Here is a 22,802-nt window from a genome sequence, read left to right as displayed (position 1 = left end):
GAGGTGGTGAGGGATGAGTGGGCCCAGGTCCCAGGTGGGGAGGAGGCCTGCTCCTCCCCTCCCCCACCGCTGCCGCATCAGGCTGGTCTCCCTCCACTGCCACGATGAGCTGGCTTCTCCCCCTGCCCAGGCTTGCTCCTCCTCCCACCCTCCACATCAGACCTGGTTCCACTCCTCCCCTGCCCGCACCCGTAGTGCCACTACTGCAGTGTGCCCACTTCTGCCCCCATTGCTGCCACATCAGCCCTGCAGGCAGCAAAAATGGAAAGGGGGAAGGGCAGACCAAGGCCAGCGCTAGTGGCCTTGCCTCCCCCTGCACTGTCCCAACCCCACTCCCCACCTCTGCTCTACTGACACTACTCCAGGGAGCTGGGCGGGAGAGGGGAGAGTGAGGCCCACTCTGTGTTCTGTGTCCCTACCATCATGGCGATGTTCTGCTAAGCTGCCACCTCCTGTCTGAACACTTACTCTCACTCTGGCTGTTTCAGTCAGACAGACAGACAGATGAAGGCTTTTATAATATTAGAATATATACGGGGGAGAGGGGGGGCTTCCATGCAGCAGGCACAGCTGTCACCCAGCGCCCTGTGCTGCTGCTGTTGTGCATTCACCTGTATGCAACCCCCTCTCACTCCCGCTCCCCTCCCTCCCTCCCTCCTGGCTGTTCTCAGGGCCCAGTGATGGCAGGGCACCACCACCATACACCCCCTCCCCGTCACACTTCCCACCCTCCCTCCTTCCTGCTGCCTCTCCCTGCCTGCTGGCTTTTGTCAGGACACGGTGGTGGTGGCAGCCGTGAGGCCAGAGCGGGGGGTGAGGCCAGTGCTGTGCCACCAGCACCCCTGCCCTTCCACCCCGCCACCCCTGCTAGCCAGCACCTCGTGCCGCCACCACATCCAGGAAGCAGGGCCGGGGGCGGTGAGGCCAGTGCTGCTGGACTCGCCCCACCACTCTGTACGCTCCATCACTGCTATCATGGTAGTGCTCTGCCATGCCACCACCACAGCCACCTCCTATCTGGAATGCTCTTGGAGCACTTTGATTGGTTGGTTCAGACAACCAATCAGAGTGCAAATCAATCATTATGGACAGACAGACAGACAAACATGCTAAGGCTCTTAGAACAAATACTTGCATTCATTCATGTATCCACCTGTTAGCTGATGCTGACTTTCTTTTTTTGCAGAGTATAGATGGCCTCTGCCCAAAACACTCTGTCCTGTCTGGATCTATTTGGACGTGCTTTTCTCGACTGCCTCCATCATGCACCTGTGTGCCATCTCTCTGGATCGCTATATTGCCATACGCAACCCCATTCACCACAGCCGCTTTAACTCCAGAACTAAGGCTTTCACAAAAATAATTGCAGTTTGGACCATCTCAGTTGGTAAGTGAGGCAATATGTCAACACATAATTATAGACTTGTAGCTTTTGACAGGATCTGACATACATATTGCAGATTAAAATAGTATCCCAGCCTGGAATATTTTGTTTGGCACAGTGTAACAGGTCATGGTATGTCATAATTATACGATAAATATCAACAATAACAATGGTAAATAAAGAAGAATAGAACATCCCTTTGCAAAAAAGACTATATTTCAGTGTTAGAACTGTTTGTATTTCTATTTTAGAGATGTGCTTATTTCCATTATTGATTATTCACCAGTAACTGGACTCCAGAAGACAGCAAATGCTGTGGATTAGCACAGATCTGATTTATATAAATCATTTTTTCCTGATACCCTATAATGTATTTATCATCATTTCTTGGAGGCAAGTCCTGTCTACTCTTTGGTTGCTCAGGGCCACAAACAGGAAAGAACCAGTGTTGTCTCTCTTGCATGGTGAGTGGCCAGGATTTGGAATCTGATAGGGTAAGGACGCTTCTCTAGAATTATGGGTTTCCATGAACTAAAAAGTTTACATCTTTTCTTTCTGCAGTAAGAGGTGAGGGGAACCTTGTCCTACTGAATAAAGACACTGAAAGATCTTCATGTGTTTAAAACTAGAGTTGCCTGGGATTTATGACATCTGACTCTAACATGTCTACACCAAAGGATTTCTCTAGAGAGCACCACAGTGAAGTGAAGCATAGCTACTCTGCCACAGATGCTATATAGCTCCCTCAATGGCTAGTGACAGACATTTAAAAAGCCCGAACCTGAATTGATTCAATCTTTGCAGATTACTCTAACTTGGGTAGGCTAAATCACTTTGTAACTCCACAGACATCCCAGACTTGTAGGCACATGCCTGCAGTGGCTCAGGCTAGAAAATGGGGGATGCTAGAGCAGCCCTCCCTTCCCTTCCCCAGGGCTGAGCTGAGTGGGGGGGCATGGCCAGGCCCCCAGAGAATTAGGGAGGGGCTCCCCCCCTCCTTGATAACAGAGCATTTATCAGCTCTGTTATCAGCATTTATCACCCCATCAGAAAACAAACAGCGTCTCTCATTATTACAAGTTCTTCTTAAACAAAGAAGGAACAGATGTACATTATCAGCTGAGCTGTTTATTAGCTCCAAAAAGCCGTAAAATGACACTATCTGCCACTGCACAGACTGTAGTCAGCATGTGGCCTGCTAGCTCTAATGGTATTTGTGTAAGGCAGAGGCAATGGGGGATCCCTCCTTAGCAGGGAGTGGTGAGGGGAGGAGGAGAGCAGGAGGAAGCCAAGCAGACACTGCTGTGCCTGCAAGTCTCTGGTGGAGCTGCATCCAGGGAGCAGAGGGGAGAAACCAGCCCTGTTGTGGAGCAGAGAGCCCCGCCCAGCCCAGACAGCATGCTGGGATGTTGGGGGTATCTGATTTAACTTAAACCCTCAAGGGGTCTGGAACAGACATTGCATAAACTGGTTTGACCCAAATCAGTTGAATCTGATATTGCATTCAACCAGATGTCTCTCAAACTGGTTTATGTGAATATCTGTTCTGTTACAGGTTTAATCCAGTTTCTGATCACTTAAACGAGTTTATGTGTAATGTCTGTCCCTAGCCAATGTGACATTGGTAATACACCACTGAGGTCACTGTCTTGAGCATGTTTATTGGTGTGAACCAGGAGTAACATTAAGCCGGCTACACTACATCTGTTTTGACATGCAGCACACACACAGTAGGCATATGGCACTCTACTTCCTAGCACATCCCATTGACACTGTAAACAAAGCCTGCATTTCTATTTTTATTTATTAGCTGTCCCAATATTACATACCATGTCTAGTTTTTTCCCCTCTTGGACCAAGATGACAACAAATAGTTTTGAAATATTGGCCCTCTAATGTAAAATAAAGACAAACTTCTGGTTTTTGCCTTCACCAATCCCACGCTCTTTTATGCTTTGTGTGATCTCATCCACAGAGAAGTATATATTTTAAACAACAATCATAAATCTATAGGAACACAAAAACTGCCACATTGGATGAGACCAGTGGTGCCTGTAGTCCAGTATCTCAACCTTGACAGTGGCCACTATTCAATGTTTAAAGGGTTCCTACAGAAGGCAATTATGGAATAAAGTCTTCATGTGAAAAGCTTTTTCTTAACCCTTATTAGGCTATAAATGGATGTTGTCTTTGGACCAGAATCAGCTGTGCTGGGATGTGTCCCAGCACAGCTGATCCACTTCTGTAGATGATAAAGACATTGTCTGTTGCCCTGCAGGGTTAGGCCCTGTCACTCCCAGGTCTTCTAGGGCAAGCAGGGGCAAGAGGATCCCAGAATCTCGCATTTGCAGAGGCACATCCTAGGAAACCCCAAGCTGGGGATTCCATAGGTGTGTATATCATGCTGCCACTCTCCAACAAGGGGCACACCTCTGCAAGCAGGGGAACCTTGCAGGCACTCCCCAGGCTTCAAGGTCCCACAGAGGAATTCTTGAAGACTTCCTGGGTTGCCCCAGATTAGGCACCTGAAACTGGGGAGCACCTCCCCAGGGTGGCTGGAGAGCACAGGCAGCTCCAGGCTATGCTACTCTCCCATCACAAAGCAAACAGATGCCTACCAGCAAAAAAGTGGTACAAGTGTTTACCACCTATTGCTACAGCCACAATTTGGGGCATGACAAGGGTCATGGATGTCTGTTTGCTTGGGCTTTGTGCCACCATAAAAAAAATTATGGTAGCACAAAGGCAATGCATGTTTGCAGCTTTAGTGAGTTAAGGGATTGGTTATGCCCTGAAGCATGATGAGGGTTATATCACTTTCAAAACTCTTGAAAGTCCCTTGATATCTTGGCATTCCATTTAAAGCATTATAAACACTCATCAACATTTGGGTATGGGCATATGAATGATTTGCCAGGGAATAAAAGGGAGCAGGGCTTCAGCCTGGATGCATGATTACACAACTACTACGTGTGAGAACGTATTTACTCATGGCAAGACAAAGCATAGCAATTCACCCCTCTTTACTGAGGGCTAAGCCACTGTAGTTTAACATCCATTCAAAATAAAGTAAGTCTGCACACTGGCAGTTATTCTTACCTGACACTTGGTAGCAACCTCTCAGGCCATTTACCCTTTGGGGAACTGTTCCTATGTCCATACCCTGACAAACAATAAAACTTAACCACTGTATACATTTTTTAAAAAATCAGTAGCATTTAACCACCTAGACTTTTTTTGCCATCACTGATCGGTCGATACAAACCTTTTCTTCCAGTGATAACTGATAACAACATTGTCCTTATTGTTATAGTCTTGAATAAAATGATTTTTCACTGAATTAGAAAGTTCTGAAGCGTAGCATGAGTAAAAATGACAAAATTATATTTTATTGTGGTTCAATAAAAACACCTAGAATGTAAAGCTAGAAAGCCAGAAGGACAGGTGAAATGATACAATGCAACCTGTTTATCTAATTTACATATCAGTTTCATATAGCAGCTGGTAAATGATATATAATCCAGCCAATACACTGAGCTATAAAAGGAATTAAATATTGCTCAGCTGCATTGTTGGTATTATGGTAGCCTGATTCATGGAAAGACAAGCTAAAAGAAGAATGTTTAAGCTCCTCGGCTTATGAGTGTTCCATAATGTGACATGCTCTGGGAAAGAGGGAGGGAGGCAGATGCACAGGAGCCAATTGGAAGGCCATGTGGCATCTGGTAGATAGTCATCTCTAAGCCAAAGTGAGCGTGCAACATGGCAGATAGCCACATAAAGAGGGACAAAGAAAAACGCCAGTAGTATAAAGAATCCTAATGATCTCAGCCCTTCAGTGCAATTTACTGTCAATCGTCAATTGAATATAACAGTCCTCCCCCAGTACTCCGTCACCTGACAAAGTGTGCCTTTAGCAATGCTAGCAAATAGTTTCCGAACAAAGAGGTGTTTTATCTATGATTTTCCTATCTCTAAGCACCTAGTGCTACTTGAAGTACTTGATCTGTTTAACTCTTTATGGTCCCACATAGGTATAGCTAACACAGGAAGAACACAATATTGGTCTACTGTAACCCCCAGGGCCTTCTCTTCAGTACTGCAGCCTAGCCAGTTGTTTCTCAGTTTGTATTTGTGCATGTGGTTATTTCTCTTAAGTGCAAGACTTTGCATTTGTTGAATATCATCTCAATAGGTAGGGCTGATTCTGCTCTAAGAAATTTTGAGTAGAATGCCCAAAAATGCATGCAGTGAAGGTTATTTGTTACTTATGAAAATGTTGGCCTGGAAATTAAGTTTTAAAGCTGAGAGCTAAAAGTTGAGAAACTAAGCATTTAAAAGCCAAGAAATTCCAAAAGTTAAGATTATTGTCTGAAGGAAATACTTCTTATTCCCTATTCTTACTTAGTAATATATTTTTGTGCCTGGTCCAAACCCATCTTAATGATATTTTTCCACTGAATTCAATTATTTTTGGGTTGGACCCACAATGTATTGGAGAAAAGTACAAGACAATGTGACCTACCTGCCTTCTGAAGCAGGTTTTTCAACCTAAACATTGAACTGACACTACTAGTTTTTGCATCTTACAATAGAATAATGTTTAGTCAGCAGCCTTTCTTTCAACTAGATCATGTAGCGCCAAGGGCAGTTAGTTTAAGATGAAATCTAATTACTGTAACAGATTCTAATTCTGTATTTAATTCTTAAATTGGATAATTAAATTATTTGTGGCTGTTAAAGGGATTCTACTAAACCTTAATGTCCAAACTGAAAATAATTTAGTTTATTTTACAGGTTGAAAGCAGGTGCAAAAGACTAGATACTTTCACCTCCTGAAAGGCATTACAAGGGTATAGATGGAATTCTTCAAAATAACATTCAGCTAGAAAATGTGGGGCTAAATATAAATCTGCATAGGAAAACTTAAAAAACACTCAGAAAAAATTAACCTTGTATCTGGTTTACTTCTTTCAAATAAAATTTCAGAACCTAAACTAGCCTGAAATATATAGTGAAAGGACTAATAACAGTGTTTTCTCCTTTAGCAGGCTCTTGGAAGCAATATGTACAGAAAGAGGTAGAGCCCTTCCACACATTTAAATTAAAGCTGGATAGAGACCAGGTATAGAGTCATTACATATTTTCAAGCACTAACTTTGTAACTGGTTAGCTCTTTTTATAGCTGGATAATTTTTATGGTGTGATAATTACTTTCCACATATGGCCAGTCTAAATTTATTGCATAATTCACAAGTTAACATATGTAACATGTGGCAGGGACCTTAGAGTTATAAATGTTAAGTCTTTGCTTACATCATTCCTAAGTGATTATTTCTTTATTTTCCTACTGGTATGGCCTAAGATGTGAAGTTTGATTAAAAGCAAATCCTCTTAGCTGAGTTTCTCTCGTCTCTTATCATTATTTGCTCAATCTATGAATGTGCTCCCTAACTTCAGGTGGTCTGCTGACCCTAGCCAGTAACAACTTAGACTTATACGGGCTTCTTTGTCCCAAATGATCCCAAATAGGGTTGGACAAACCCTCCTGCAACATTTCTCTTAAAACATTTGCCAATTTCTTTTCCATAGTTTTGAAGTCTGCCAAATGCTGGCACAAAAGCCAAGCCTAGAGGCATCAAAATGTAGTGCTGCAGCTTCTCCCTCTGCTTTCCAGCTAATGGGGAGATTTCAAAAGCTAGGAAATGCTACCAGAGAGACATGTGCTTCTTTTTTGGATCTCTTTGCATAATTCAATCCTCTTTTCAATGTCTGTTCCAAAGTACCATGGTAGCCCTCTTTGTGATGTACTATACACACTGGGACAAGTGAGGGTGGAAGCAGACAGAAATGTGGTGCAGGCTCATTCAAGAGTGGATCCAGAGTGGGTGTTCTGGTATGGTTGCACCCACCTTTTGGATTGAAGTGAACTGCAGGTGGCAAACTCCTGTGCATCCCTGCTGGAATAGGCAGAATTGGCTGTAGTGCTTTGCTTTCCTCACTGTTCTGGGGATGGTGAATGCAGCAGCAGCAGCTGAGAGAGGAGTGGAAAGGGAGGGAAGGGGATGTGCCTCTAAGTATGAAGGAGACCGGAGGGAGGGATTTTCACCTGCTTTAAGGACTTTAAAAAATCCACAGAGGCTTCTGCAGTGCCTCCATGGGGGGCAGGGTAGAGATAAGAGCAGAAACGTACAGCGCTAGGTGCTGCTCCGTCACGCCTTGTCAGGAACTCCTGGATCTGCCCCTGGGTTCATTCTATTTGTAGAACTGGCACAAGCATCTGGATCAGAACTTCTGACCAAAGGTCTTCCAGATCCAGAGCTTGGTGTTCTTTGTCATCCACAAGGAACCAACAGCTGCAAGGAGGTCATTATCTCTCCTCTTGTAGATTTCTCCTTGCCTCCCTTTCCTCCACTTCTCCAATACTAAATATAAGTACTTAAGCTGTCTTCATTTTGCTAAAGGGCAGCTTGTTGGTGATCAGAAGGTGGGCAGAAACCCTAATGATTAGGGCCCAAGCCAAGAACCAGGGTTGGGAGACAGGAAATAAGCAAATGTCAGAAGTCAGAGTTAGGAGCCAGAGTCAAGAGCCAGGAAATCAAGGTCTACAGCAGTTCTTATCAATCTTTTTAGACTTGAGGCACCCCCTCAATGGATGCAAGTCACTCTTGGGAAAATACCAGCTCTTAGTTTTTTTGACTACAGAAAAATAATAGAGCAATTATGTTGCAAAGATATCAGAAAGACCACAACAGGTCAGAATGCTTTAATACTACAGACTCCTATGTGAAACCTCTGGCTTCATCTTGTAGATCATGTTTGCAGACCTAACTATGCTAACATTGTGTGGCATACTCCAGCACCCTTGAAAGGATTTCAAGAAACCCCTGGGGCACTATGGTACTCTGCCTGAGAATCACTGGTCTAGAGTCAGGAAGTCCAGGAGTCAGAAGTTGAGAACTGCGGTTCAGAAAGCACAGGAGGTCAGAAGCCTTGAATTCAGGAACAGAAAGCAAGAGCTGGGAAAACCCAAAGGCAAAGTATGAAGATTAGAGACGTCTACTAGTCTCCAGGAGATCTGTTATGCAGATAGTTCACCAATGTCTGCTCTGCTAGTTTCAAGGCTAAGCTTGAGGCAGGGTCAGTTCCTTGCAAGCAGGGCTGCCTTGTGGGGGGGGAGGCAATCGACCCCCTCTAAGCCCCCCTGGGTCCCAGGCTTTGGGGGGTCCCATATGTGGCAGAAAGCCACCTTGGTTTCTCCCCAAATTCTCTGCCCTGTGACAATGAGATTAAAATAGGCCCAGCACAGAGAATTCACACCTCAGCCTGTCTCTTTAGGTAACTTGAGCTGGCTGCATTCCTGGGGGGGGAACCTGCTCCCTTTGCCTACGTGACTGGCATCAGCCACCTGGGTGAGGAGCATCTACCTGGTGGACTGGAATCTGCCCGGTAACTGGTGATGCATTTCAAATTGGTTGGCGGACAGCCAACCGGAGCGGGCCTCCACTGGACCAGGTGAATGAGGTCACGGGGGCTATATAAGTTAGGATGGGCTAGGAGGCAGTCTCTTCGGCCATGAGGTGAAGCAGCAGCCATGCGGGGGACACAGAGGAGCTTTAACATCTAAAATTGGCTCTCTCCCCCAAACTCACAAGCTAGGAACCGCCTGCCTCCCAAGGGAAACGGCACCAGCCTTTGGAAGATGCTTGTGAGTAAGCTACTCGAGATCTGATTAGATATCTAGCTGGCAGTAACTCAGATGCGTGATCAAAAGGCTACCTCAGCCAGACTGTTCGCCATTTAGGATTTCTAAGATATTGCTCAATCCTGTACCCTAGTTTACCCTACCCCTTGTAATCAATAAAGATCTCCTTTTTGACTGGTGTGGGAGACTTATTGAGGGGTGGGTCTAAATTATGCCTAAGAGACCCCTTAGGTCTGCAGACTATGGGGGACTTTACTTTTTGCCCCCTGACCTGGGGAAGTGCCCCAAGTGCCTGTACTGGGTCGAGTACCCATAGGACTCTTAGGCCTGTGTTTCCCTGAGGACACAGGGCCAAGACAGTCTCTTCTCGGGGTAGTGGTGGCAACGTTACCCCCAGGCTAGCATATGTGCTCCAGGAAGGGGTCGGGCCGAACATAAGGCGCCCCTAGGGAGGCATTCGGAGCCTGGCAGATGGTCGGGCACAGGGAGGTGGGCGGCTCAATGCAGGGGTGCCCCCTACTGGCCCGCCACACCATGGACCTGGACAGAGTAGCTGCTTTGCATCTGGCCGCTTGGCACCCCCGTCCCCACCCCCTCCCCCACTGCCGAATCCATTGCCAGCTTCTTCGTGTCTGGGGTGTGCGGGGGCAAGGCCGCTGCAGAGGCTGATTTGCCCTGGGCCCTATACCCTGCTCAGGTCATCTCTGTTTGCAAGTACAGTAGGTAGTACCTGGCAATCAGAGGGATGACTCATTCTCAGATAGCTCAGTGACTCTGTCACACAGATGGGCAGAAGATGAGGGTATTCATTTATTTAATTCATAGATTCATAGACATTAGGGTCGGAAGAGACCTCAATAGATCATTGAGTCCGACCCCCTACACAGACAGGAAAGAGTGCTGGGTTCAGATGACCCCAACCAGGTGCCTATCTAACCTCCTCTTGAAGATCCCCAGTGTAAGGGAGAGCACCACATCCCTTGGGAGCCCATTCCAGATTTTGGCCACTCTAACTGTAAAGAAGTTCTTCCTAATGTCCAGTCTAAATCTGATCTCTGCTATCTTATGGCCATTATTTCCTGTAAACCTCAGGGGCGCCTTGGTGAGTAGAGTCTCACCAATTCCCTTCTGTGCCCCCATGATGAATTTATAGGCAGCCACAAGGTTGATTCTTAACCTTCTCTTGAGGAGGTCCAGCTGCCCTAGTCTCTCCTTGTAGGGCTTGGCCTGCAAGCCCTTAACTATACAAGTGGCCCTTCTCTGGACCTTCTGCAGGTTATCCATGTCCCTCTTGAAGTGTGGCGCCCAAAACTGCACGCAGTGTTCCAACTGCAGTCTGACCAGTGCCCGATAGAGGGGAAGTATCACCACCTTGGTTCTGTTTGTAATGCATCTGCTGATGCATGATAAAGTGGCACTAGCTTTGCTGATGACTTCGTCACACTGATGACTCATGTTAATCTTGGAGTCCACTAGGACTCCAAGATCCCTTTCTGCTTCTGTGCTACCAAGCAGGTCATTTCCTAGGCAGTAGGTGTGTTGGATATTTTTCCTCCCTAGGTGCAGCACTTTACATTTCTCCTTGTTAAATCGCATTGTTTTCAGCACATTTGTCCAACCTGTCCAGGTCTGCCTGTAGTTGTTTCCTGCCCGCTGGTGTGTCCACTTTTCCCCACAGATTTGTATCATCTGCAAACTTGGACAGAGTATACGTCACTCCCTCGTACAAATCACTGATGAAGACACTGAAGAATATTGGTCCAAGGACTGAGCCCTGCAGGATCCCACTGCTCATGTCCTTCCAGGTTGATACCGACCCGTCCACCACCACTCTCTGGGTATGACCCTCTAGCCAACTGGCCACCCACCGCACTGTGTAATCATCCAAGTCACAGCCTTTAAATTGGTTCATGAGTATGGGGTGGGATACTGTATCAAAGGCCTTCCTGAAGTCTAAGTAAACGATATCTACCCCTACTCCAGTGTCCAGGTGCTTTGTAACCTGGGCATAAAAAGAGACTAAGTTAGTCAGATATGATGTACCTGCTATGAACCCATGCTGGTTTCCCCTCAGCATATTTTTTCCTGCTGGGCTCTCACATATGTGAGCCTTAATAATCTTTTCAAAGACTTTACCAAGGATGGAGGTGAGACTGACTGGTCTGTAGTTGCCTGGATCCTCCTTCCTCCCCTTCTTGAAAATAGGGACCACATTGGCCTGTAACCGTTGGGCCTCAACCAGTCTCTCTTGTGCCGCTCTCGCTCGGGTGACTGATGTTATGTGCCTTGCTGGCTCGCGCCTCTACCTGAGCTGGTGACTTCCACCTGAATCTTCAACCCTGTGCTTGCCTGCCACGACTTGTTGGACCTCAGTGTCCAGGGCTGTTCATCGGGCATGCTCGTAGACCCGTGGTTCCTCCCAGTGGTTACTCACGGGGCTCCGCCACCCCTACACCCCGGCCTCATGCCTCCTGTGGAGCGGTGTCTGGATGGTCGACGTCTTGCTCCTGGGACCTTTAAGACTGGGTCCCTCTCAGGCCCTGACACTATCTAACTCACACATGGGCCTGTTACCCTCAGACACTCCTGGAGCTCGGGGGGGAATAAATCAAAGAAGAAAAGAAGGAAGATCCAACACAAAACCAGGCTCCTTGCCCCTTTAACTACCCCTATACCTTCCTGTGTCTCAAGAGGGCACTGGCTGCTTCATCCCCTTAGGCAATTAGGTTCCCTGCCTACTCAAAGGCACCTCCAGGTCCAGTGGCAACGCTCGCTCCAGCTGCAACCCTTCCTGGGTTCCCCTGCAGTCCCTCTCTCTCGGGGCGGGCTTCTTCTGGTGTTCCCCTGTTGTCCTTAAGAGGCGTTCTTGGTGTCCCTCCGTCGCTCCACCTGCAGCGTTGCCAAGATGATCCTCCTCTTCCTTCTTACCTCCGTCCCGGCCGTTCCTGCGTCTCTGGTCCTGTGTATGAGATCGCCTCTGCTGTGGGCTCGTGTGCGGCTGCATTCCCTTACTCCCCGCCAGCTCCACAGCGTGCGCCACCATTTTTATCTGTGCCAGCCAGCATTCAGTGCTGACGTCATCGGCCAGCCGCAGCTGGATAAACAGGCGGCTGACGAGCCGCGCGGGTTCTGCCTTCCACCCCTCGTGTGCTGCATCTCAAGCTGCCGGTGAGTATTCCTCTGTACAGCACGTCTGGGACATGGCCCTTTTCCAGTCCTCCAGGACCTGGCCCATGCACCGCAAGCGCTCAAAATATTCTTGCCAGTGGCTGTGCAATGACTTCAGCCAGTGCCTTCAGTACCCTCAGATGGAGCTCATTCAGGTCTGCCGACTTAAACGCATTCAGTCCTTCCAAGTAACTCTGTACCATCTGAGGGTCAATGTTTGGTAGTCTGGTGCCCAGCTGTTGACTCTCTACCAACCCATTGTGAGACTTGTTTTGCCCCTTGCTTAGGAGCACTGAGGCAAAGAACTCATAGAGGAGTTCAGCCTTGCCCTCCCTGTCTGTCACCAATTGCTTTTGCCCATTCAGTAGTGGTCCTATACCACCTTGGGCCTTCCTTTTACTCCCTATATATCTGAAAAACAATTTTTTGTTATCCTTAACTTGGGATGCCATCCTTAGTTCCATGGTAGCTTTCGCCTTTCTAACTGCCTCCCTACAACTGCGAGCTGAAGAGTATACTCCTCTTCAGTAATTTCTCCCTGTTTTCACTGCTTATATGCCCCCCTTTTTGCCCTTAGGCTGCTCTGAATTTCTCTGGTCAGCCAAGGAAGCCTCTTGGCCCCTTTCCCCCTGCATCGGGATCGTCTCCCTCTATGCCTGAAGGATCGGTTTCTTAAGGCACAGCCACCCTTCCTGGGCTCCCATCTCGCCAAATCTCTTATCTTGCAGTGCATCATTGACTAAACGCCTGAGCTCGCTGAAGTCAGCCTTCCTAAAGTCTAGCACCCTACTTGCTACCTTTCCCACTCTATGTCTTATGGTGAATATACTGTTAAAAGTACATCGATTGAAGAGAATTACATAAAATTGAATCTACATTAAGGTTGCAATGTCATGCCTTCAAGCTAGGAACTGCCAAATTAAGGTCTGACCTACCTTTGGATAACTTGGACCTGTGTAATATCATACATGCTTTAATTACACTGCCACTTCACAATGCTTGACTTTGCAACCTTAATGTTCATTTACTGTGTTCATTTTGGATGTAATAACTACATCAGTTGTACATAACTTAACTGATGCTGTTTTGTTATCCTAGGGTGTGACTACACATTCATTAATGCACCTTAGTTACTGTGCATTAAATTTAGTACTTGGTTAACCAAGTACTAAATCAATGCGCAGTAATGCGCGCTACTGCTCAGTAGTGCTGGCGCATGGCTATTTAATGATACTTACTGAGCAGTAGCCATATACTACTGCGCAGTAGTGTATTAGCATGGTTTTTGCTCAGCATGCTACGACACAGTGTCATTAGATTACTGCATGGTTAGTGTCTTGTGTAGACATGCCTAGAAGGCATGTCTCCAATACAGACTACAATGCAATGTAGGTTACAATCACTGCAGTGGAGGAATACCTAAGCTATCTTTAAACAGCTAGCTGGGGCACTAAAAGCAATCTAGTCACAACAGTGCGGAACTCCACCAGTTGATTTATACTACTTCATGGCAGGGTAGATTAGCTTATGTGAACTGAGCTTCATTCTGCCTAAGATCAACTCCTGGTTTCCATGTTAGTTCATTTAATCTAGATTCATAGATTCATAGATTGTAAGGTCGGAAAGGACCTCAGAAGATCATTGGGTCCGACCCCTTGCACCAAGCAGGAAAGATAACTGGGGGTCACGGGACCCCAGCAAGGTAACTGTCTAGTCTCCTCTTGAAGATTTTCAGGGTAGGTTATTGCACCACATCTGGAAGGAGCTTATTTCACAGTCTGGACGCCCTGACTATGAAGAAGTTTTTCCTAATGTTGAGCCTGAACTGATCTTCCAGGAGTTTGTGGCCATTACTTCTGGTTTTAACCTTGGGTGCCCTGAACAATTGCTCACTGAGCCCTTGATGTACTCCCCTAGTGTAGTAGTAAGCTACTACCAGGTCCCCTCTCAGACTTCTTTTCCTCAGGCTGAAGATCCTTCAGCCTTTCCTCATATGGCGTGCCTTTGACTCTGAACATATGGGTGGCTCTTCTTTGGACTCTCTGAAATTGGTCCACTTCCTTGTTGAAGTGTGGTGCCCAGAACTGGACACAGTATTCCAAATGAGGTCTCACCAGTGCTGAGTAGAGCACAAGAATCACCTCCTTGGTTTTGCTGGAGATACATCGATTGATACATGCCAGAGTATTATTTGCTCTACTGGCTACAGCATTGCACTGCCAGCTAATATTCATACCGTGGTCTATTATTACCCCCAGGTCCCTTTCGTTCATGGTGCTAGTCAGTTTGGTGCCACCAAGCCTAGCTCAAGTATCTCTACAACACACTACAGTCTGCAGCGTAGATAAACCCTTAACCTTGTGGCTAGGGACAGACATTACACATAAACTGGTTTCAGTGTTCAGAAACTGATTTAAACCTGTAACAGAACAGATGTTCAGTGCACATAAACCAGTCTGAAAATGGCTGAAAGTGGTTGGAGATAAACTTGGTTAAATGTAGTATTAGACTTAAGTGATTTGGCTCGAACTAATTTATGCAACATCTATCCCAGACCCCTTGCTGGTTTAAGATAAACCAGACTCCCCCAGCATCCCAACATGATCTCTGGGCTGGGAGGACCCCCCTCCCCTCTGCTCCCTGAACAGCACTCCAGCACAGACTGTAGTTGTTCCTCCCTGCTCCTCCTCACCACTCCCTGCTAAGCAGGAATTCCACTTTCCCCTCTGCCTTGTGGAGAGGTGTCTGTGTATTAGCTAGCAGACCATATGCTGCCTATGGTCCATACTGAGTCAACAGGCAGAATCAACACGCAGAATCAACAAGTAGCTGGTAATGTCCCTCTGATGTTTTCTTAATGGGGTGCTAAACACTGAGTTAGGGGCGATAAACACTGTTATCAACTCCCTGCTGGGCTAATCAGAGCATCCTGCCAGGGCCTGGCCAAGACCCACCCCCCTCCCAGCTCAGTGGTGTAGAAGGGAAGGGAGGCTTGCTCTAGTGTCGCCCGGGTTCTAGCCTGAGCCACTGCAGGCACATGCCTGAATTTCCTCAGTTCAGAGCAGGGGTTGGCAATCTATAGCATGCATGCCAAAGGTGATTTTAATAGGCACATACATGTGCGCATGCACACCCCATCAGGTAGGAAAGTGTTGCCTTCCCACCCTGGCTCCAGCAGGCACAGCACTGGCTCCAGTTGACTCCCCACCCTGGTGGGTGCAGTGCCAGCCCTAGCCACCTCCAGGCCCCAGCCCTGGCCCAGGCGAGCGCAGTGCTGTCCCTGGCTGCTTCCCCACCCCAGCCCCAGTGGGCACAGCACCAGACCCACCTGTCTCCCTGCCCTGGCCCCGGCGGGTGCAGCGCCAGCCCCAGCTGCCTCCCCGCCCTGGCCCCAGACCCAGCAGGCACAGCGCTGGCCCTGGCTGCCTCCTTGCCATGGCCCCAGCAGGTGAAGTGCTGGACCTGGCTGCCTCCCCGTCCTGGCCCCATGATCAGACAGGCACTTAGGAGGTGTACAGGGCTTGCTTTGTGGCACACTTGCCAAAAAGAATAGCCCCTAGTGCCTGAGAATAAGCTCAAACACATCTGCCCCCAGACTAATGGGGGTATTCAGATGTGCCCTGATTCACTAAACTGGTAAGATCTGCATTTGAATTTAATTTTAAATGAAGCTTCTTAAGTATTTTAAAAACCTTATTTACATTACATACAATAGTTTACTATACTAATATGCAGTGCATCCTGCCACATACCCCTCCCTCCCATTTTGTTTGACATTGAGGGTTTTTTTAGCCTAGCCAGGTTAGACCATTAAGTTTAGCCTAGCCAGGTTAGACTAACCTGCAAAGATTGAATCAATTCAGGCTCAGGAGTTTTGAATGTCTGTCTCTAGCCTGTAAGTTCTCCAGGGCAGGCTCTTTAGGCTTTGCAAGTACATTTTTGCTCATTCTTTGAATTGATGACTTCACTTTGTTTGCATTAAGCTCCATAACCACCCACCCTCTCTTTCTGGGATATTCAGAATAAGTTAAGCATGTTCTAAGGCAATTACTGTCACTTCATATGGCCAAATATTAGTTATTCCTCCTTCTCTGAAAGGCTAATTGTTTGATAGAGCAAGATGTATGTTACATAAGGGAGTCTACAGTGGCCTTCACCAGAGTGGGAAGAATGAGTCTAGACTCAGGGATAACTTTAGTGCAGAAAGCTTTATGTATAGTGTAGTGAAGTGTAGAAAGGGTAAAGAGTTAGCCCTGAAACTCTCTAGTGATCTTTGCAACAGCATATGGTTAAGTGGGACTCCTGTGTGGACAAGAAATGTACCAATTACTTGAACATCTAAAATAGGAGTAACTTGGATTTTATTTACCAGAAGCCTCATGAAAAATAAATGAACAAAAGGAAGTTCACAAGGAATCAGATTGAGTATATAAATTCTGGCATCTGTGCATTGTAATTGCACTTTAATTGCCTTATAAATTTAAAAATGTTGTTAAAGCTGTACTCAACTGTATAAAGAAATCATTTCCAGAACAAAGACATTTGAAGTCATTTTAAAATTGCATAAAGCAATTTCATAGCATTGAAAAAATTGCATTTTATTAAAGCTAGATTTTACAAAAATTTGGAAATTGATCTTAAGATGTTTTAAAATGAAATCTGTGGTTTTATTCTATTTAGCACAATTTCTGCAGTCTGTCAGATATTCATACTTCAGCTTTCCCAGTTTATTTGCTAGACCATGTGGCTGGCACCTTTTCCTAACAGAATGCAAACCAGCTAAGAAAAGTCACTGGTTTTGTCAGAGCTAAGGCAACATCTTCTTAATTACACATTAAGTAATACTTGTCAGCTGTTCCTTACAAAGTCTTCTGGCACCATCCACGGAAACAAGACCTTCTTCCATTATAAATTTAGGGCAAAAATTACAGATGAAAGGATCATTGTTTAATTGTTCAGAGATAAAACTGCAACTTGCCACTGCATTCAGCACAGCATGTATACAGCAAGTACATTATACCCATTATGGTTACTTGCAGTTTTTGCAGCACTCATAAAATGCCTGTTTTTATGATTTTGCATCTGACCTGAGCCTTGTAATGTTTTTTCAAATGGGCAGTCATTCCTATGATCACAGGCTGAGCTAAACTGTGTTGGAAGGAAAGGTTAAATGTGGTGTGGATTCATATTTCAGGTGTGTTGGGTAAATGTTACAATCCTCACATTTCACAGTGAGAATTGTGCACTGAACCTGCCGTTGTTCTTGGAAAAAATAAGCCTTATCCTGCATGGAGCTGAAGAACTAATAAATCACAGGCAAGTATTTTCAGCAGATAACATAGCCATTGTTTTTTTTGCCAAAGGAAGTTAATGATGGGTGTTTTATTTTGTTTTTTTGGGGGAGTTTGGTTTGGTTTTGTTTTTTAAGTCCCTGACTGGTTTGTACAATTTACCAGACAGCTGTGCCAAGGGATGATTATATGCACCTAGATAACACCAGACTGATGGAAACTTTAAGCAGATATAATCTATTGTTGTTCCTTTGCTCTTTAATTTTGTCATCTTGTGGATGAGCAAGGTGCATGTAGCTTTGGTGAAAAGGTCCTTTAATCAGTGGTAAAGGCCCTATCCAGAATGATGCAACACCAAGTAGCACAGGTCAAGTGAGCAGCAGTATAACAAGACACATTGCTTCACATTGTATTTTCTCTTCAAGACACCATGCTGTGGTGGGATATCTATTTAAAAATAGCCATTCATAAGTGCTTTGCAACTCCAGTAATAAGAATATGATCACTTGCTTAATTAGTGGTCTCTTCAAACAGCCATAGCTAGGATCATGAGCATGCTGGAAGTGTATGGAGATAGAACAAAAACTGAATGAAACATGAACTGTGGACCAAGTAATGCAGTCAGAATCATTCCATGTCTCTTTATTCTACATTATGACCTAAACATACACTGGGCAGTACAAATTCTGCGTATGATCCTGAAAGTCTGGAAGAAGTATGGGGTCTGTCTGTATCCAGCACTCACTGCTCAGAATTCCCTCTAAAAATAGTAGGGATAAACACTGATTTAGGAATATCAAATCCTGCATTTGTGCAGAGGAATTGACTAGATAATCCTCAGGATCCCCTCTGATATTATGTTTTCATGATTATACCCAAATCATCTTTCCACTCTCCTGCAAGAAACAATATTGACCAGTTGCTGGAAGCATAGCAGGTCCTTGTGCTCAAGGCTAATTTAGTTCTATTAGATACCCGAGTGCAATTTTCTGAAGAGAAGTACAAAATATTCATAAAGCTAGTAAAAGCATAGTTGGAAATTTCTGCAACAATTTAATACTATTAGATAATTTAGTTATATTAGATACCTGAGTGCAATTTTCTGAAGAGAAGTACAATATATTCATAAAGCTAGTAAAAGCATTGTTGGAAATTTCTGCAGGAATTTAATACTGATTTCAACTTATACTCATGTAGTCTGATTGCTTTTCTCAATCAATTCAGGACTACACAATGAAGTCAAACTATACAGCTGAAAAAATTCAGAGATACAGTCCACAGAACCACTATTAATCTTAGAAAAGCATTAAATCAGAGCTAAGTTAACTATCAGCTTTTAAAATTTAAAAAATAATAATTAAAAGCCCAGGAGAGTGGGAAACTGAGTTGTTAGAAAATCTCATGGCTTACACTGCTCCAGGGAGCCAACTCATTAATTGGCTATGATACCAGAATATCTAGGAGTTTTTTGTAATTTCTTAGTTTTTTTATCATTGACGAAGTGCTGTGGTATATTCAGGACTACGACATGCCCATGTAAGACAATCCCAGCCTGGGGGAGCTTAAAACTAAAAGGTAGACTAATAAAGTAGCATGCAGTATGAGACCTAATAAAATAGATATGATGCTTCAATGTTTTTAGATCATTTTGATATATCTGTGTATAGTATTTACACATTCCTTGAAGTGCAATTATATATGACTTCATCCTCCCAGGTACCTGCACAGTGAATACCATGGGAAACAGCCAACAGGGAAGACAAAAAGGTCAATTCTTAGAGTGGAAGGAATACAGCAAAGACCTAGAGTTTATCCCACTTATATGTTTTTTCTTTTCCAAATTGAAACATATTTTGCTTCAGCCTGTGACAACTGCAAATGCAGAACTACTTTAAATAGGAATAAAATTGGTGCTGCAGGGAACATGTCAACACCAATGCAATTGAAATAACATTAAAATTGAATTCACGAACAAGAAGTACTGCACAATAAATCCTATTTTCATCAAGGTAGCACATAATCACCTATCCAACCTTTTGCTTAGCAATAAAAGTTGCTATGTTAGCCACCAAACCGGTTTAAATACAAAATAGTAATGCCTTTCCAGTATGCAAGAGAACACCAATACATGTTACCTTGCCACAGTCACCGCATCTCTTGAAACATCTCAAACTGAGTGGAAACCTCTCAGTTTTAAGATTAACATTTCAGAAAACTTTAAGAAGCTACTTATAATAATAATGGACTAATTAATTATGTGGACGTCTTCATGCAGTATGTGGCTATATGAACAAATTTGAAAGATTGTATCTCTCTGGCTAAGGACAGACAGATATTACATATAAACCAGTTTACGTGATCAGAAACTGGTTTAAACCTGTAACAAAACAGACATTCAGTGCATATCAACCAGTCTGAAAATGACTGAAACCAATTTGAGATAAACCTGGTTGAATGTAGTATCAGACTTCAGTTGGGTCAAACTGGTTTGTGCAATATCTATCCCAGACCCCTTTCTGGTTTAAGTTAAACCAGAGTCCCCCAACATCCCAGATGCTTTGCAGCCCTGGGCGGGGCTCTCTGCAAGGGACAGCTGGGCTGGCCCCACCCCTTTGCTCCCTGGTTGCATCTCTGGCAGAGACTGCAGACACAGCAGGGTCTGCCTAGTTTCCTCCTGCCCTCCCCCCACCAACCACTCTCTGCTCAAGCAGGGATTCCCCTCCTCCTCTCTCCCACAGCCTGGACCACAGCCAGCATGTGGTATGCTAACTAATGCTGAGAGGTATCTGGGTAAGGCAGACAGGACAATGGCAGACTGGATAATGTCCACTTAGGGATTTTTGGTTCTAATCAACAGGTTAGTTATGTCCCTCCGTCCCTTCCTTGGAAAAAGTTGTTTAAGGAGAGCTTGAACTAATGAGAGAGGCTTTTGTTTTCATGATCGACTGATAAATACTGTGTTATCAACTCCCTGTTGGTCTGGTCAGGAGCAGCGAGGGGGAGGAACCCCTCCCTAATAAGAGCATCCTGCCAGGACCTGGCCACTCCCCCCATCAGCTCAGCACTGCGGGACAGAAGGCGGGCTGCTCTAGCATTCCCTGGCTTCTAGCCTGAGCCACTGCAGGCATGTGCCTGCATTTCTTGACTCCAGAGGGGATGTCTGCATAGTTACAAAGTGGCTCAGTCTAGCTAGGTTAGATTAAACTGCAAAGACTTAATCAATTCAGGCTCAGGCTTTTTGAATGTCTGTCCCTAGCCTCTGAGTGGAAGATTCTTAGTGGTAGACAGCTCATGCTTGACTCTCTGCTCTGAGAGTAGAACTGCAGCAGCTATCAGACTCCCTTGAATGTCATGGTCACCACATACAAACAGGTTCCTGGACTCCATTTCCATTCATCAACACCAATTTTCTCCAGTTTTTAGGAAGAGGTTGCTCCTTATCCAATAACAACTTTTTCTAGGTTTTTTAATTACTGTGAAATTAGGAATGTTTTCTCTCACAGTTTTTGAACATAATATTTTGATCTCACGGTCTAATAGACCTATTGTCTTGACCCTCATTATAGATCTTACACAATAGAAAGTAAAAAATAAGCAAAGCAACACACATGCCTGGGGTGCCATAGCTCAAGTAGGAGGGCTAAAGCCTAGTCCAGGTTCAGGATGAAAAACCTAAGAACAGTGCTCCCATTACAGTTGATGGTACAGGTATGGATATCAATGCAAGTAGCAGGCAAATTGCTAAATCAGAGTTAACAAATAGAATCATTAGGTAAACCGGTAGCATAAATACACAGCAACCTCCACCTCTATTTCTACATACCATCAGCAGACCACTTCCTTATAGCCCTTTCTTTTATCTGTTTCCTAGCCAAAAGTAAATGCCCCGCTAGCTAGAAAAACTAGCAGCACAAATGGATCTTTCACCATTGCCAAATTAAAAGCTAAAATTTGCTAAGCTCTGACCTCCACTGACAAAAAGAAAAAGCCAGAGTTCTTTAATTATTCTACAGTTTCAACACACACTGTTGTCAGTCTGGAGTAAGCAGTGAAAAAAGCCTGAAGGCAATTGTTAATCATGAATGCAGTATTGATTATAACTATTTAATATCAGCTACAGGTTTCCCTCGATTTATACGGTAGATGCGTTCCCAGGGAACAGCGCATAAATCAAACTCACATAAAGTGAATACAGTTTACAATGAAACAGATAGGGATGCGTTCCCATGGCAGTGAGGGAGTGAAGCTGGGGTTAGGGAAGGGGTGGGGAGAGGGGCGTGGCGCAGCCCAGTGGCTGCAAGCAAGTTGCATATGCCACTCCCAGGGCTGCAGCAGGGGTGGGCAGCAGTCTGCAGTGGGACGAGAGCAGGCTGAGGCTGGTGGCCACTGCAGGCTGGGGCTGGCAAGTGGCACTACACTCATCCTGGCACCTGGCAGTGGTGCTGGAAGGGTAGGTTGCCGGGAGGCTACAGCAAATTTTGGGGTTGCAGGAGCCCCCTTCCCATTACTGTGGCCCACCCCGAGCGCTGGGAAGAGCCTGGTGCTGGCTCCAGCCTACTCTGTCTTGCTGCAGGCTGCTGCCAATCCCTGCTGCAGCCCTGGGAGTGGTGGACACTGCCTGCTTGCAGCCACTGGGGTAGGCCATGCCAGAGTTTTCAGGGCACAGTTCCCCAGGGGAAGCAGAGCCCTGGGGAATTCAGGGCACAGTGCAGCCCAGCAGCTGCAAGCCGCTGGCATAGGCTGCTCCCAAAGCAGGGGCTCTGGTGAGTGGGGCCCCGGCCCCATGGCCCTTTCCCCTCCCCTCACAAATTCACAGACTTACCTGCTTGGGGAAGAGGGGAGTGCACCTATGCCAATCACTTAACAGTGAATTTACCCTGCATGTAACGAATTTCAGGTATAAAAAGGGTCATTGCATAAGAGTGAATTTGCATACATTGAACCCACATAAATCAAGGGAAACCTGTATTAAAAAGAAAGCTTACTGCATCTGCAACCTTTGCTTATTCTGGGTACGTGAGTGGGTGAAGGTGTATTTAAAATTAGTGTTTATTTTCAGCCCCATATATCTAAAACAGTACTTTACCACAGATAACCATTTGGACTTTAGCAAGGCTTTTGATATGGTATTCCACAACATCCTTGCAAGCAAGTTAAGGAAGTATGGGTTGGATAAATGGACTGTAAGGTGGATAGAAAAATGGCTGGATCATTGGGTTCAAAGGGTAGTAATCAATGTCTTGATGCCTAGTTG

At 45.4% G+C, this 22,802-nt stretch overlaps 1 protein-coding gene and 1 long non-coding RNA gene across 3 annotated transcripts in view; one reads left to right on the top strand and one right to left on the bottom strand.

Annotated features, from left to right (window-relative positions):
* Nucleotides 1-22,802, top strand: part of ESD (esterase D) — a 105,637-nt gene that overhangs the window by 8,886 nt on the left and 73,949 nt on the right. For both annotated transcript variants that reach the window (XM_019529926.1, XM_019529927.1), the window contains exon 2: nt 1,187-1,387. In XM_019529926.1, the coding sequence (XP_019385471.1) occupies nt 1,187-1,387 (201 nt within the window). The remainder of the gene's footprint in view (nt 1-1,186; nt 1,388-22,802) is intronic.
* On the bottom strand, nt 225-14,857 carry LOC109306515. Its single transcript, XR_002100020.1, has 3 exons — nt 14,841-14,857; nt 8,758-8,764; nt 225-302 (listed from the first exon to the last, which is right to left on the bottom strand). It is a non-coding gene; the product is annotated as an uncharacterized LOC109306515 (long non-coding RNA).

This window comes from Crocodylus porosus, unplaced genomic scaffold (assembly GCF_001723895.1).
Source record: "Crocodylus porosus isolate Cpor-Errol unplaced genomic scaffold, CroPor_comp1, whole genome shotgun sequence".
NCBI classification, from domain to species: domain Eukaryota; kingdom Metazoa; phylum Chordata; order Crocodylia; family Crocodylidae; genus Crocodylus; species Crocodylus porosus.
This window is presented reverse-complemented; position numbering and strand designations above follow the sequence as displayed.